The sequence below is a fragment of the Manihot esculenta genome, chromosome 5 (genome assembly GCF_001659605.2).
Source record: "Manihot esculenta cultivar AM560-2 chromosome 5, M.esculenta_v8, whole genome shotgun sequence".
In the NCBI taxonomy this organism is placed as follows: Eukaryota; Viridiplantae; Streptophyta; class Magnoliopsida; order Malpighiales; family Euphorbiaceae; genus Manihot; species Manihot esculenta.
The window spans coordinates 3,270,116-3,286,701 of record NC_035165.2 but is presented as its reverse complement, the minus strand read 5'-3'; the positions used below and the strand labels follow the sequence as shown (position 1 = coordinate 3,286,701).

The 16,586-nt window shown below is 35.7% G+C and overlaps 4 protein-coding genes and 1 non-coding gene across 7 annotated transcripts; 1 reads left to right on the top strand and 4 right to left on the bottom strand.

The window, feature by feature from the left end:
• Positions 1 to 4,176: 4,176 nt before the first annotated feature.
• On the bottom strand, positions 4,177 to 5,259 carry LOC122723747. The gene has a single exon (XM_043957136.1). The coding sequence runs from the start codon at positions 4,984 to 4,986 to the stop codon at positions 4,654 to 4,656; it is 333 nt and encodes a 110-aa protein (XP_043813071.1). The 5' UTR covers positions 4,987 to 5,259; the 3' UTR covers positions 4,177 to 4,653.
• A 619-nt stretch (positions 5,260 to 5,878) lies between these two features.
• Positions 5,879 to 8,066, bottom strand: LOC110616001 (UDP-galactose/UDP-glucose transporter 2). Its single transcript, XM_021758294.2, has 7 exons — positions 7,644 to 8,066; positions 7,324 to 7,352; positions 7,051 to 7,252; positions 6,720 to 6,962; positions 6,542 to 6,643; positions 6,360 to 6,467; positions 5,879 to 6,221 (listed from the first exon to the last, which is right to left on the bottom strand). Exons 1-7 carry the CDS (start codon positions 7,806 to 7,808, stop codon positions 5,988 to 5,990), a joined length of 1,083 nt encoding a protein of 360 aa, XP_021613986.1. The 5' UTR covers positions 7,809 to 8,066; the 3' UTR covers positions 5,879 to 5,987.
• Positions 8,067 to 9,668: 1,602 nt separating this feature from the next.
• LOC110615133 lies at positions 9,669 to 11,759 on the bottom strand. The gene is made up of 2 exons (XM_021756850.2): positions 10,750 to 11,759; positions 9,669 to 10,493 (listed from the first exon to the last, which is right to left on the bottom strand). The coding sequence occupies exons 1-2, from the start codon at positions 11,455 to 11,457 to the stop codon at positions 9,945 to 9,947; spliced, it is 1,257 nt and encodes a 418-aa protein (XP_021612542.1). The 5' UTR covers positions 11,458 to 11,759; the 3' UTR covers positions 9,669 to 9,944.
• A 708-nt stretch (positions 11,760 to 12,467) lies between these two features.
• On the bottom strand, positions 12,468 to 12,549 carry TRNAS-UGA. Its single transcript has one exon. It is a non-coding gene; the product is annotated as a tRNA-Ser (tRNA).
• Positions 12,550 to 12,701: 152 nt separating this feature from the next.
• LOC110615962 (ribosomal RNA small subunit methyltransferase, chloroplastic) lies at positions 12,702 to 16,486 on the top strand. 3 transcript variants are annotated; one of them, XR_006350844.1, is made up of 10 exons: positions 12,702 to 13,113; positions 13,372 to 13,521; positions 13,596 to 13,652; positions 13,747 to 13,845; positions 13,975 to 14,070; positions 14,533 to 14,617; positions 15,077 to 15,129; positions 15,338 to 15,486; positions 15,626 to 15,736; positions 15,865 to 15,970. XR_006350844.1 is itself a non-coding variant. In XM_021758236.2 (10 exons), the coding sequence occupies exons 1-10, from the start codon at positions 12,995 to 12,997 to the stop codon at positions 15,928 to 15,930; spliced, it is 915 nt and encodes a 304-aa protein (XP_021613928.1). In that variant the 5' UTR covers positions 12,703 to 12,994; the 3' UTR covers positions 15,931 to 16,486. The 3 variants fall into 3 exon arrangements, 2 of the variants coding, with proteins under 2 accessions (XP_021613928.1, XP_021613927.1); XM_021758236.2 differs by having other exon boundaries at positions 12,703 to 13,108; positions 15,338 to 15,421; positions 15,865 to 16,486; XM_021758235.2 differs by having other exon boundaries at positions 12,705 to 13,113; positions 15,338 to 15,421; positions 15,865 to 16,486.
• The last annotated feature ends 100 nt before the right edge of the window (positions 16,487 to 16,586 follow it).

Sequence of the window (16,586 nt, the reverse complement as noted above, 5' to 3'; positions counted from 1 at the left end):
ATTTTTTCACCACATAGATGACCTCTCCATCTTCAGAACCAGCAATAGATCTGTCATCGTCATCCACTTTCTCCTCAGATTCAGCCACTTGCTCAACCACATTAATCTGTTGGCGATCATTATTAACTCTACGTTCTGGACAATTATTCGATCGATGATTAGGTTGCCTATAGCAGTAACATATGTCTTCCGTTGGCTTCTGATAATGATTGGTTTTGCCTCCTTTATCTGTTGTAGTGGCGACTATTTTTTTCTTATCGTCTCTTCTCTCTTCCATAGTATTCTGAGGATTGCCAAAATTTACAACCTTAGGAGGTTGTCCGCTGTAATTGCCTTTATACTGTTGTGACCCTGTCGAACCAAAATTTCTATAATTAAAATTTCAATTATACTGCTGTCGTGACTGCCAATCAACACTCTCTTCTGCTTTTTTTGCCATCTCAATGGAGTCTGTCAAAGTGAAAATCGCAGCTACTCCCGTCATACAACGAATTTCATAATTCAGGCCTTTCTAATAATAAGCAACCTACTGGGCTTCATTCTCACAGTTTTCACACCTCGTCTGCAACCTCAAAAATTCGTCGGTATATTCATCCACCCTTAATTCTCCTGTACACAGTCATGATACCGGTTATACAAAATCTAAACATAATCACTAGACAAGAACTGATATTCAATCATCTATTTTATCAACACCCAATTTCGTATAGGTTCCAGCCTCCTCCGATAGAATTCGTTTTGAACCGAATTCCACCAGGTTGTTGCATCTCCTTTTAACTTATAGACCACAATCGAAATCTTTTGATCCTCTTTCACGTTCATAACTTTGAAGAAACGTTCGATCTCCACCAACTAATCAAGAACAGATTCTACATTCAATGAACCAAAAAAGTTTTGAAAGTCTATCTTTATCTTATAACCTTCCTGATAATTCTGTTGGAAATTTGCAGGTACAAGATTGACGACCACAGGATTGGCGATCATAGAATTTGTAACTGGCTGGGGGTGTTCAGCAGCAGCGGGTTGGTGGATTTCATGCTACAGGACTAACTGTCCAATCATCTTCCTCAATTCTGTCAAAGATGTCTCAATTGCAGCAAGTCGTGCCTCTTGGTTTTCTGTCATGAACGAACTTCGCTCTGATACCAACCTGATAAAAGATTGATTAGACTCCATCAGAAGTTTTAACCAATATTGTTTGGTTTAGACGATATAAAAGAAAATGATAGACTAGAAACCGAAAAGTCTTATTGAAATTCTTAAAAAATTGAAAAATGAGTTTCAAATAGTTAAAGAATGGTATGTATAATAAAAAAAATTTAATATGTAAAATTATAAAAATATTTAAAAAAAATAATTAAAATATAAAATTAATCCTCTAAATGATGGAATTTTTGCCTTGAATTTTGTGATCTCTCATCACACTTTTAAAAGTTGTGCATTTTGAAATTCTTCTTTCATGAGTCTCCATTGAACTGGACGGCAAAAATTAGATCCAATTTAAATTTATCTTTGATCAAGCATAATTTAGCCACATTTTTATCATAATTATTATTGTTTATTTACACATTTTTTAGTTTAATTTATGATTTTTATCTTGTTTTTACAGAAAAGGAAGAAATTGGAAAATTGAAGAAAAAGTGCAGAAAATTGATAGAAAAGTGATTGGGTCAGTGATTTGCCCAAAACACTCAAATCACCGGGCAAATCACTTTGACAGCAGAAACCTGGAGGCAACAGGCAGAAGTGATATGGGCAAGTGATTTGCCCAAGACACTCGAAGACACTGGCCAAATCACTCGCAGAAGACAGAGAGTAAAAAACTGGACTGACTCACAGAAAAGTGATTGGGTCAGTGATTTGCCCAAAACACTCAGATCACCGGGCAAATCACTTTGACAGCAGAAACTGACAGAAGAGCGGGAAATTGGGCAGAAAAGAGAAATCCGAATTTTCAGAAGTCCAATTCCAATCCAATCACTACCAACATAAAACCAAGAGTCACGAAAGAGCTTCTCATCCAAGAAATTCCAATTGCAATTAAATTCAACATCAAAAGAGGAGTCAAACGCCAAATCAAAAAGGGATTTTGAAACCCTAGATGGATGGAATTCTTCAGCTATAAAAGGAGACCCTCCAAACCAGCAGAGCATCTTCTGATCATCTCTCAGCTTCAGAAACTCTCCAGAAACGCAGCATTCTCTTCTTTCTTTTCTTTTGTGATTTTGTCCACCATAAGTGGCTAAACACTTTACTTTCTAGTTGAAGTTGGAAAATTCAGATTTGTGATGAATTGGGAGATTTAAATCTCCATTGTTAAACTTCTATTTATTTTCAATATTTATGCAATTTGATCTTTCTATAATTGTTGCTTTGCTTTTAGAATCAATTTAGGCCTATTGCTTTTAATTGCTTGAGTAACAATTGTTTGAATAATTTAAGTCCGTAATTGCTTATATTATTTGAACACAAATTTAATCAAGTTGCATGATCTAAACTTGACCACGCGGTTGGCAAGGTTAGAATTAGGTTTCTCTAAGTCTTAATGCAGTTAACAGTTGTTCGATGCCAAAGGCCCCAAGGACGTTCCTTGGCAACTTGTCAACTAGTGTTTCATTAGCGAACGTTTCCTAATCAAACTAGAACTAAGGAAGAATTTGGATTGTGAGAAGCGTCTTCCACATCCTAAACTAATTTATTGAGATAAATAGGAGTATTAAAGAATCAATGATCAATTCTAAACAATCTGAAATAGATCCATACTTCAACTAGAAGCTTTTCTCTTATTGATTTACTCATCTTTAAATTATTTGCTTTCTATTGTTAATTAGCTTTAGTACATCTTTAAAACAAAACCCCCCTCTTTTTATTTATTTGTTATTTATTTGTCCAAGTCATTATTAGGAAAGTTCGTAGTGTCAATTCCCTGTGGTTCGACCCTATTGCCACTGTCTACAAATTTATTTGTTCATTGATAATAGGTTTATTTTTGAATTTTAAAATTATTTGCTCGGTCTCAATTATAAAATAAATAAGTAAATTTAATAATTATTAATGAGGAAAAGGGTTGTGGTTGAGAAGCAGGCAAGGACATGCAGTATCAAAAATATTGTCTGATTTACATAAAGCGAGGTTTGGTCAATTTGTCGTATAGGATAGTGAAATGCCAAGTATATTCTGTCATGGGTTAGAGAGTGGCGACTATTGAGTGATGGGTCAAGCCTCAACTCAACTGCCTTTCATGTTTCATCCATCTTCAATTTTTTGTCCTGATAAGGAATTGCTTAACCAATCTAAAGATGACCGTTTAGATCCCAAGGACCACAACCAGATTTGTACTCATATCTACATCTCATTGTGTTTCTCTTCACCAATCATCATCACCCATTGGTGTCTCTCATCAAGGGCTAATCACATTTTACTTTTGTCAATAAGATCAATCACATTTTAAAGCTCGTCAATCTCTTACGATAACTATTTTTGCTCTCACCCACCAACTTTAATTGCTTCCATTTTACGATTAGCAATGAAAATAAATTAAATTATTAATAAATTTTTTAGACTCGATTTCATAGAAATTTCATGAAAAATGAGTTAAACTTTAATTCAAATTTTAAATAAATGAAATTAAAACTCTACGACTTTATAAATAAATTCACGATTTGATTTATTAGATAATCTCATAATTAGATTCGGTGAACAGATTAAACTCAATATTATAATTTTAACTCAAATTCAAGTCTTCGTAAATTTTTATGAGCTAAATTTGAAACTTCTAAAATATAGCTCCATTCTATTCAATTATATTTTTAAAATTTGCAGATATTCAACTTATTTCAAACTTAGTTTGAAAGATAATTTGTAATATATACTTATTTAATTAAAGTATTTAATTTTAAATTAATATTTATTATAATTATTAATAAATTTAATTATTTATAAATTATTTAAAATTAGCTAGTTTCAATAAAATTTTAGTTCGTTTTAACTTATTAATATTTTAATCATGTTCGAAATTAATATGAATCATCAAACTTGAGTTATTCAAAACCGAGTGGTTTTGGTTCGTTTAAGCCATCCTCCCCACCCCAATTCACAATAGAAAGTAATCCATACTTGTGGAGGAACACTTTCGTTGCTTCAATAAGGAGCCATTTGACCCAAATTTCATAAACCCTGAGAACAAGATAAGTAAATGTTCAGCTCTTGTTCATGTTTAAAAAGGAAGATGACAATGATTCCACCATTATCAAAATGAATTATTAATCAATGGACTATGTGCACCTACTCATATAGAAATGAGACTAGGATAATCTCTCATTAATGACGACAAAGAAAATAAATTTCTTTTCTGTTTAGACCTGACGCATGATGGATTTGGGTTGGGCTGTCTGTCTGCCTAGGCGTACGTGTTGGTAGAAAGTTGGAATATGCTGATCCTCATCTGTTCGTGGGCTGTGTCCATATATTTAAACTTTTATCCAGATACACAATACATAACACAAATTATTCTAGTTGATCATTTATTTGCTTGTTTTGATCTCAAATACAGTATTGTTTTGATAATTTTTTTCCTGTTTTCGCAACGAAACTAAGATAAGCAATGATCTTTTTATGTACAAGGAAAAACAAAGGCAAAAAGAAAAAACAAAACTACCGTAATAACATGTGTGTAGATTTTGATGGAGTAATCTTGATGACGAGACCAGGGAAAACATCATCAGGGTCATGTATATGGGGGTTCTTCTCAACTATAAAGGGATCACCACACTTATCGCTAATGGTGTGAAGGGTTTCCCCTTCTTGGACAACATAAATCTCATCGCATGGTCGTTCCAACATTTGATTGCCTCTAACAATCTCACAAGGATCGTAGGTTTCTCTCATAGAGCTTTGCAGTAAGAGGATGACAAGAAGAAAGGCGCAGTACCATGAAGCTGCATCAGCTATAGACAGAAGCGTGAATGAAGAGTTGTTGGAAGCCATGAGAAAGAGAGATGGAGAGAAGAAGAAGGTGGGTTCTCGGTATTTAAGTGAATTAAGGGAAAGGGAGGGGAGGCACGAGCGAGGTGTGAAGGTCAGTTTTGGCGGTTTTTAGGGGTGGCACTGGCAATGGCATGACAAGATGGAAGCTATAGTGTTACGTGAGTCACCTTCTTGTTATGAGCGCGAAAACTACTCCACTTGTTCGTCATCGCAGCCTTGACGTTTGTCTTTGCCCTGTTTTAGTTAGATTTTGTAGTTCCATTTCTATCTGTGCTGAACTTTACGTATAATTTGGATTAAATTTGTCTTTAACGGCAAACAATATTAATTATTTGGATTGCTTAAAAGGAAGGAAGAGGGGAAGAGTTCCTTGTAGTGGATGTTTTTGGTACATTACCCATGTTTCGTCATAGAAGAAGACAAGTTTATACTTCGATTGCCATTCCTCCACGTCCATCTGATTCAATATCGTTAGTCCGACGCCATCAAAAGATTCTAGCAATGTAGCATAATTGACCACCTTTATAATCTATAAGTTTTCTGGGCATTTCCGCTTATCTCCAATGCCCATACATAATAATAAAACCCATACTTCTTCATTTAGAAAAGAACAATAAATTCATCAAAATATGAATTTTTCAAGTAGAGAGTATTATATGGCCAGTAAAAGAATTTCATTATGGCAGAGTCATAATATATTATTAAATTATATATACGATAGAATACGTACATAAACATACATAAATAAAGATAAATAAAATATTAAATTATAACAATTTTACTAAATTTATTTTATAAAAAAAAATTATGGAAATGTGTTTTAGTTTTGGGAAGAAAGCTATCCCTTATTGGCTAAGTCTTGTCAATTAGCTCGATAAATCCTAAAAAAATAGTCTTTCAATACTGGATTGGCTTTAAAATAGAAAGAACTAATAAATACAGAAATATATCATCCATGGCAGTTGTAGAATAACAAGCAAAAACAGTAGTACTATAAAATGTTAGACCAATGGTCTATTCTCTTCTTGAGCTTCAATATCTTGAGTTGAGGAAGAGGAAGAGGAAGAGGGATGTTTCTGAAACTTGGGCTTGGAAGGCTGCTTGTTCTCGGGCAAGAGCTTCAATGTGATCCCCATGACTATCAATAGAAGCCCAGTCCCATGCTGTTCTGTCAATGGCTTCGTGAATATCATATATGATAGTAATAAAGTCACTGCCTTCCTCGCCGTCGTCACCTGCCAAACCCAAATTCATTCAATATTCCAGGATATTTAGCCTAGTTTTGAAAACAAACAACTAAAAAACTCCATTAATAAGAGCATTCAATGTTGCATTAAAATCCCTGGTACATATGGAACGTGAGAGGAGCGTACCATGGCTGTGGTGGCCGCTCCAAAAAGGGCAATCAGCGAAAGCACAGACACTTGCCCAATAAACGTCGCCATGGCTTCAAACACCAACACCCCATATACGTATGGATGCTGCATTAATAAAAAAATTACACATTGAAGAAATTAAAAACAGAGAGAATTGTTTAATCTGTGTTAATTTTTACCTGAGAACAAGAATTCCAAGCTCTGAATAACTCTCCAGTGAAGATCATGGGAGGGATTAAGAAAGGCAGACCCACAACACTTGAACAAAACAACATCTCCATCTGTAATTTATCATTTTAAAACCAGCAGAGACTATCTATTTACAGAAGGCTGTGACACGCAGAACTTAATTATTACCTGTGTAGTTTCAGGATTCATAGTAAAGATAGCTTCTTGCAAATTGCCAAGAAAGGAGTCCATGATTAAAGCACCAGATATCATCACAACACCAATGATGCTGAAATTTGGAGAAGTTTTTGCATCTGCTAAGGTGAAAAGAATCAACCCCACCACCAGAAGGATTGCTGATATGTATTCATGTGCTGGATATTTCCGTCTGAGTCCTGGAATAAAGGCCCCCATCACCATCACTGGCAGAACCTGCACCACCGCCACCAAAGTTATTGGTAATACAAGAGCAATTATACTAAGAGAAACACAGTAGGTTTTTTAATTTTTCATTCTTTACCTTGGTGGATTTAAACATGATCTGTGCAGGGTAATTAAGAAAAGCTAAAGATCCTTTTGTGAGCCCATGGGAGCCCATAAGAACTGCAGAGAGCTTGACATAAGTCTTCCATGGGTTCACCATTTGCTTGGTGGTAAAGCCTTGGAGATAAATCAGGAAAATGTAGACAAAGCTTTGAACAAATGTGAAGTACCATCCATAGCTGGAAGAACAAAGATCATCTATCAAATTTAACATGCAACAGCATGTCAATCATGATCAGAGAAAACTCACCTGAACTGGAGTCTGTTATATACATATTCCTGAAATTTACACAATTTAGTTAAGATTTGCTTAGCAATTGATAAATATAAATATTCTACTCCTAAAATGCAGTTTTCTAGGGAAATGGCAAGAAAAAAAAAAAAGGTATAATCTAAGATTATAAGAAGCAAAATTATAAACTAATCAAATTATCAAGTTGAATGTGAATCTAGTGTTGGGGATTATGAAAAACAATATGAATAAATGGAATCAACTGAAAACAGAACACAGATGAATCAAACTTTAAGCATAGTTAGAAAGGTGAGAAAATGGGGAAACAGAGCAAGTACCTCGCAGATGCCATTGACAAGGTATCCAAAGAAGAAGCCAGAAGAGCAAATGAGGAACTGTTGCCATCTGGGTCTGTCAGTGAGAGAAACCCCAAACAGAGACCGGTCTTGCTCTTCGTTTTTCATTTCTGTCTTGTCTTGCCGAGATTTGTCTCTCCTCAACATAAAGAATCAACGGAAAGCTTGAAAGTGGGGTTTAATCAACAATGCAAAACCTTCATCAACATTTGCAAGTGGAATTCAGAGCGACTACACTGGAAAAAAGCTTCCATTTCATTAAGTTAACCATTACAATTTAGAATTGGGGGTGTACACGGGAAAATTCTCTAGTAATATGGGAACTAGGAAGAAAGATTTTATAACAGAGGAAATAGAGGGGTGCGGTAATTATTCAGTGGGGGAAGGTGCAAATAGCTCCCATGGTGCTTCAGCTCTTTGAAGAAGTTAAAAGTAGTATAAAATATGATGAAAGCTGCGATTAGGGAGGGATTGGAGATCGATTTATATATTTAATTGTAATTAATATTTAAAATTTAAATTTTAAAATCTTAATACCATTTGTGTATTAATCAGCTGGGGATTTTTTCAAAAGGAGCAAAAACGGGTCAAGGCATGAGGCATGAAATCCACGTAGTCCAGGTGGCACATGAAAAAGGCAGAGTGGTGACACGCAGACTGGAGACTGGTGCTTGGCTTTTATTACCGACGGCTTTCATTTCCGTCGCTCCAACCGTTTTTAAATTTTAAACTCACAGTTAGCTCTCATTTTCCACAGGGAGGCTGCAGCCCATGGTTTTCTGATTTCTCGTAGAACAAACACCAAAGAGCTTCTCCACATTGTTAATGACTTCTGAGTAAGCATAAATTCACATGGATTTAATAATTATAAAATCTAACCTAATTAATTATTATTATAAAACCGTAATATATACGATGATTTATTAGATATTTCCCCATCTTTTTCCTGGTCATAACTCATAAGGCTACGGCTAAGACCAATTTATATTCCAAAAGATTTGTGGATTAACTCAAAAATGTTGGTTGAAATGGTAGCATCGGAGGCCTATGGTCGCCGCCACTATCCAATATTGCATTTAACGTTGTGGCCATCTCACATCACACCCGATTAATTTTATTTATAGCTGGAATCATCCAATTTTAATTTTAGTTCAAATTAATTGAATTAGTAAAATAATATTTTTATTGAATTTATAACCCTTTTTAAATAATATGTATATTTATTAAATAAATTCAAATGGGATTTGACAAATTACAAGGCACGGCTTCTGCAAATTTCAAGTTGGGCTACAAGTTGACATTCACATTTCCAATTCTTAATATGCATGCGTACTTTGCCAATAAAATATGCATGTGATCAAATAAAAACACGTGTTTTTTCTAAATTGCATCCCCTGTTTTTAATTTTAATTAAATTTAGATTTTAAAATTTATGGTAACGATCCTTAACAAGCAAGCAAATTTATGAAAAGTGTAATCTTCTCAAGGGGAGATGAGATCCGACTTTTGGGCCATCGATCTTCCCCTTGTTTCTCTTAGATAGACCTTAAGAAGTTTTCAATGCTTTCTTTTTTTACCTCTTTATTATACTCTCTGAAATAGATTTTAGTCTCCTCTTTGTGAATGGGGTTCTAAGTTTTTGCCTGAATGGATTTTACAAGAGTTTGTCTATGGCAAATCTCTCTCTGCATGTGTGGTATTCGCAGCCTTAGTGGCAATTCGGCTGGCACTTAAAAAATGGATAAAATTGAGAAGGCCCACTAGTGAAGAAACTTCCCTACCTAAAATCAGTGCAAGTAATGAACTTTGTTCTAAACAATGCTAAATTGTAAGCGTTGGTTGGATGTATTAGTAGTTTGAATAAACGGTAATGATTAATTTTTTTATTAATTATTAGTAATTAAATATTAATAATTAATTATTTATATAGTAATTTGAAGTAAAAATATTTAATATAAAATAAATATTAAATTAATTAGCTGTTAAATATAAAATGATAATAAAATGATTTAATATAAAATAAATAGTTTTTCAATATCTATTGCCAAACAAGCCTAAGAAAATTCAGCAAGCCCCTCCGATAAGCTTTCTTGTTTTATTTATATACTCAAATCTACAAAATTTCAGCACATGCCAAGGCTGCCTACAAATGGGCAGGGCAGGAGACATGAGTTATGTCTTTGTAAAGTTAACACGTGTTCTCGTCTTGCACATTCCATTTGTTCTTATTACATTGTGGCCAGACATTAGTGGGTTTTGCAGATTGCCCAAGTCCATCAATGTTCAAGAGAAGAGATCAACCAGCAGCTCGTCGAGTATACAATTCTCAATTGCCAAAGCAATCTCTTCTTGCTCCTCCTCAAACTCCCTCCACTTTCCTTCTCTCTCCATTTCTATAACATATGCTTCCTTCTTATCCCATCCAATCAATAAGCTTTGTTCTCCATCTACCCATGCTTTTACTCTGCTTACCATCTCACAACCAAACCCAACGTTCCTACTTTGGTTTCCATTTCTACTCAATTCATCTCGAAAAATATCCAGCAGCATTCGATCCACATTGTGTCTGTATAATTCCCCAACTGAAATGATCTCCCTAACTTGTTTCAGTAATTGCCACGCCTCTTCTTCTTCTTCTTCATAGATGGTGTTCGTCTCTGTTGCTTCTTCATCGTCGTCCTCTTCCCCGGAGCTGGAGTTTTCTTCCATTGACATAAACCATTTTTCTAGGTTGACAGTGTCAAGGCTTTGATCCAAGAATGAACTTGACTCTTCATCTTCTTCAACTTCGATGTCAATCACTGAAACGGGGCCGTTCTGATGCTTCTCTGCCTGTCATTACATTAATTAATTAGAATAATTAATCGGCACATACTTTTTGTCTGAAGAAAAAGACAAAAAAGCTAAATTACATAAGTTTTTGTAAGCAGGTGTAGTACAGGACAGACGAGGTCAAACCAGTTTCGCTAAAAGACACTATCACCGTCCTTCTAAATCATAAACTAAGCTAAAACAGGGCATCCACGGACCCTCAACGGCAGACACATGATATATTACTAAAGATGCGATGCACTAAATAATGCCTCACCTTGGGCCCCACAGCTGCCGGCTCCACTGAATCCTTTTCCTCGCCGACACGCAGTAAATACTGTTTACCAACTCCTTCAGCACCGTCGTCAACGCACTCCTCAAAATTACCGTACTCTGATGTGAAATCACTGTCACACCAGCTTGATCCATTGCTGCTGTAACTGCAACGGGGTGTAGTGGCGGTGGTGGCAGTGGTGGTCGTTGTGCAGTGATGTGGGGAAGATGCCAAATCCAACGGCTGTGATTTCTCTTCGTTAATGTCTCGAAATGATTTCCACCGTATGATGTCTTTAATTGTGACTGGAATTTTTGTTTGAGTTTCTTTATTTTCGTTTTCCTTTTCGTTTTCAGTTTCAGTCTTCCTGCATCTGCATGAATTCCTCTCACTAGATGACAGCCTCCGAGAAAGGCTTTTAGGTAAAATTGAAGGAGACTTAATGGCAGTTAAATGAATGTTCTTGACGGCATTAATCATTGCCTGAAATGCGGAGATTGTAGTTGAGGCTGCTCTTGATCGACATGTTAGCAGCTCAGAATCATTGAGATCAGTTTGGAGGAGGATTGGCTTTCTGGGAAATGACTTGAAGCCCGTAGAAGCACATGATGAATTGGAATCATCAGTGAGAAAATCTTTGAGCATTCGAGGTCTGTGATCCAAAGGAAAATGCTTAGTCAGGTGTTTGAAGTTAGAATCTGAAGAAGCCATTAGCAAATGGGTTAGAGAAATTAGAGAGGGAGAAATGAAGGTGGCGAGGGAGAGAGAGTGAAGTGGACAGTGAGGAGCAAGGGTTTATAAAGAGGGAGAAGAAGAAAGAGAGAAGTAACTTCCAGTTGGGATCTCCAGGTAAGAAGCTCGTGCAAGTGAAGAAGCCATGAAACCTGAAAATGAAGACAAGAGGAAGAAGAAGCGTGGATGCTTCTTCTTTCTTTTCCTTTTTAACAAGGGAATATGCATGTACATGTTTGCACTCTAAAAAATTCGAAGAAAGCAAGCGAATAAGAGAGAGAGAGGAATTTTTTTTTTTTTTTCTCTCTTTTTCCCTTGGGTAGATGAAAAATATAACAAAGAAAAGACAATAATTTTATTTTAAATAAATAAGATTGTATTTTGATAAAATTACAAAAATTATAGCTCATGTCTTATAATTTTGACTTATTAATTTAAAAAAAACATATTATTATTTTTCTTCAATATCTTGTATTTACACGTTAATTATGAATTATAATATTATAATATATAATAATTATGTATTATAAAATTTATTTTGAGTATGTGTGATGGGCGTGAGATCTTAAAATTCAAGGGTGAAACTTGAGGAATTCATATACTGAGGAGTAGCTATTTAATTATGTAATAATTTGAGTTTGAGTGGGTTTAGATGAGATGTTAGTGAAACGGAGAAGCGAAAAACACAGACTGTACAAGGCAGCGAGCACGGCCTAGTGGGCAACTTGTTATAGTACAAAATGAGATTCAGGATACACCAAATCTAACGATTGCTTCGGATGGATGCTTTGAACGTACAAGAAATCCGACTTTTAAGGGTTCCACATGCACCCTCGTAACTGAGGATCCAATGTTCGCTGATGCTTTGGCCAAAAGAGAAAAAAAAACAAACGTGTTCGTTGTTGATGGCAATTGCTGGAGTCCGACTCCACCATGAGAAGCGGGACTCGTAACTCTGTCATTCAATAACGAAAAGTGAAAGTAAATAACGTCGACAGCAGGGTTCGAACCTGCGCGGGCGAAGCCCAACAGATTTCAAGTCTGTCTCCTTAACCACTCGGACATATCGACGTTGTTGTCTACTTTAGAGCATAAGACTACATGAACATTTATCCTTTTGGAATGTAATTTTAGTTTTTTTTTTTTAACTATTTTTTATTATCGAAGAATGTAATTTTAGTTGTTTTAATAGTTATTGTGTTGCTGTTATCCTATTCGATAAATTGTCTTAGAGACCCGCTCTGTTGTTTTCGCCCTCTTGAATTATGCTCCTTTATCGAAGCTCTTGAATTCGTCTAAATCAAAATCAACTTTTTTTTTTGTTCATTTCGCGTACCTTCAAGCCACGTGGGGAGCATAAGGCCTAATCTCTTTTCCCCTGCGACAGCCGACAACAGAGAACAGAGGAAAAAGATGAGCTCTGCACCTCATCTCCTACAAACCATCTCGCCAATTGCTCCTCCAAAACCCAGGGGCAAAGTCAGACCTTCACTCCCGGCGCACAATAGCACAGCTGATGTACATAGACGAATGCTATCCATTACCTGTGGCACGAAGAGAAGCCCAGACGATTACCACGCCACACTCAGAGCTCTCAACTCTAGGGGCCGCAGACCCAGGAAATCCTTTGGTCAGGTCTTCTATTCTACTTATGAATTTCTCATTCTCTCTCTTTATCCGCATTTTCTTGGAAGTGCTTTTCGATTTGCCCTTCACCGTTTACGGAAGGTGGGAAAATGGGTCATTGCTCGAATGACAGTCTATTTCAGGAAAATGAAAACTACCTGCGAAACTGTCCATCGCCATCTTTAGTGTTCGATATGTAATTAGTGATTATTGCTGTGTAAGTCTACTGTAATCATTTAACTCTTTTGAAATTATTACCCATTGCAGCATTACATGTTGAATTCTGAAGTTAACGAGCAACTTGCTGGTGCCGCTAATGTTCAAGAGGGAGATGTAGTCCTTGAAATTGGACCTGGAACTGGTTCTTTGACTAACGTTCTTCTGGACAAGGGAGCCATCGTTCTTGCTATTGAGAAAGTATGTTTCTTTATATACTCTCTCCCTTTTTCTAATACTATTTGTTAAACAACTCACCAAATGATGACATCTAGGATCCTCACATGGCTGCTCTAGTTAAACAGAGATTTTCTCATACAGATCGTTTCAAGGTAGATTTTGCTTTCACTAGTATATATATCTTCTATGCTCTTCTACAATTGAATTGTGAATAATCTGCCCTTTGTTCCTGTTATAAACTCTTAGGTTTGGCAAGAGGACTTTGTCAAGTGTCACATTCGTTCCCATATGTTCTTGCTTTTTGAAAGCATAAGTTCGTCGGATCAAAAGCCAAGACATGCAAAAGTGAGAGCTTTATTTTCTGATTCATTTCTTTGCAGCATTTGCTTGAAAACAATTACTAGTTTCTGATTCGAAGTAGTTAGAAATTGATGACCTGTTAAAACTTCTGCTTTTTCTTATTTCTTTTGACAGGTAGTCTCTAACATACCATTTAATATAAGTACGGATGTTGTTAAACAATTGCTTCCAATGGGTGACGTTTTCTCAGAAGTTGTACTTTTACTCCAGGTTAGAATTTCATCCTCTTTGATATTCACTTTTAAATGACCATCTTGTATTTCTGTTTTGTATAAACTGTATGAAAATCCTGTACATAAAATGATTCACTAAGAGATGATATTTTCTAACAAACTCTATGTTTAAGGAAGTAATATATATTAGAAATCCCACTTCTTTTTAGTGGATGACTGTCAGGCCTTGTGAGAGGACAATTAGATGAATGCTCCTATTTAAGCTTTTATGCGAGTTGTCTCAAGTGTTCCAAAATAAAAATTCACTAGGTTAAAAGAGCTTGACAAGAAGAAACATGGATCATAAATGGTTGTCTCTTGGCCAAGCTTGGATTTTGATACTGACAGTGCATTGGTCCTGTTGATTAACTGATCAATGGATCATAAAGTTCGGATACTGATTAAGTGATGGATACACAACACCTGACTAAACTTCATGAGGATTATTTAATGTTTCCAGGAGGAGACAGCTCAACGTTTGGTGGAATCATCCTTAAGAACATCAGAATACCGACCTATCAATATCTTTATCAATTTTTATTCAGGTATCTGTTTGGAATTGTCTGTTAGGAACTTTTGGTCAGTGGAATTAATGCATTGAAGCATGCTGCTTTTAAGCTTTCTGTTACAACTAAAAACTTACAATTTTGGTTAAAGAGAATAGGAGTCCCAATTTTTACTTTAATGCTGACACACGCCCTTGTGTGAATTATTTGAGTTTTCGGTTCAACTTTCATTTTTCATGTTAAATTCTTGTAGATTCCTATGTCATTTTATATATATATATTGTTCATGAAACTTGACATTCATTTGACATGATCGTAGCATTCTCATTTTTCTAATCAAGGATTAAATGAGGTGAGGAATTACTTATGTTTTCTTTTTTTGGTTGACAACATCTTATGCCTTTTACGATTCTAGTTTTTCATTGGAACCATGATTGTTTATGCATATATTGCCCATCTTCCTTGTTACCTAGTTCAGTATGCTGGTTCTTTTTTCAGATCCTGAATACAAATTTAAGGTCCCAAGGTCAACTTTTTTCCCTCAACCCAACGTAAGTAACTTAGTCCAAGGATGCAAATATTCTTTATGCTAAGGAGGCATAGAAAAATATACAAGTAACTGATATTATCTATCCATATCCCCAAGCGTTCATTATATTTGCATATTTAGGATAATGTTTTGCTTTGACTTGACTGAATAATGTCCGGAGAGCTGATGATAACCAACAACTCCCCCCTCCCTTGTTTTCTTGTTGATAGGTTGATGCGGCTGTTGTTGCATTTAAGCTAAAGCAAGCTGCAGATTATCCAGCCGTTTCCTCCACTAAAAGCTTCTTTTCAATGGTTGTTTCCTTTCCAATGCCCAACTTACTGTGTATGACAAGCTTTTTTTGGGGGGATATTGGCTGGTAACTTGAGGAACTTGGACTAAAACTTGACCACCTTCCTAACTTTGGACATTAACTATGGTCTTCTGATAAGTTCTATCTATTAACTGAGAATTCTTCTTTTGGTTTTTACGCTAATCAAGCCCTTTGTCTGATATAGGTGAATTCTGCATTTAATGGGAAACGCAAGATGTTGCGAAGATCACTTCAGCACATTTGTGCGTCCCCTGAAATTGAAGAAGCTTTAGAAAATGTTGGTCTTCCAGCCACTGTAAGTGCAAAGAATGGTGTATATTTTATAACTATCGTCTATTATCTGATAATTCTCACATACTTATTAGTAGTTACTTTTCGTAAGTTAAGTTATTGATTTCAATAATTCAACTGTTCAACTTGTAGTCAAGACCAGAGGAGCTGACCCTGGATGATTTTGTAAAGCTGCATAGTTTGATTGCAAGGGTATGAGAGGTATCATGGCTTTGGAGAGCAAGTTCTAGAAAATGCCCCCATGAAATAGGCTAGTAGAGACTGTCTTCTATCCTATGGAGTCGCAGAAGATTAACAACAAAATACTTGGCATACGAAAACCAGAGTTGAGGAATCAGTTGAAGCATATAAACAGTGATATTCATGGATGAAGACCAAGGAAAATGACATGGAGCTGAAGCCGAATTAACATGAGACTGGGCATGAGCTAATCATGTTTTGCAGATGTTTGGACAGCAGAAACAAAAAAACCAATCTAGAGGAGACAATCTGTTAGTCCATCACACGCTACCCATAATAGTATTATAGCAGAGCACTTGAAACTGTACCATTCATCAAAATTGTACATAAAAACAATGCTGTTACTGCCTTGATCTTCCTCAAAATTCACATCAGAATGGCATGTTCTAAGCCTAAGTTCTGTAACAGAATTACAAGCTTGTAAATCCCAGAACTATGGATTCTGAAACTACATTCATGATTCCTTCCGCTCCCAATTTCAGCTGGATCATAAGTTTACTTTTTTGCTGTAGCATTCTTAAAACTATAAAAACATGAACTACTTTTTTTGAAATCCCATCTAATCCATGTAAAAGAATTGGCAACTATGTGATCATTGATCAATCACAATGCAA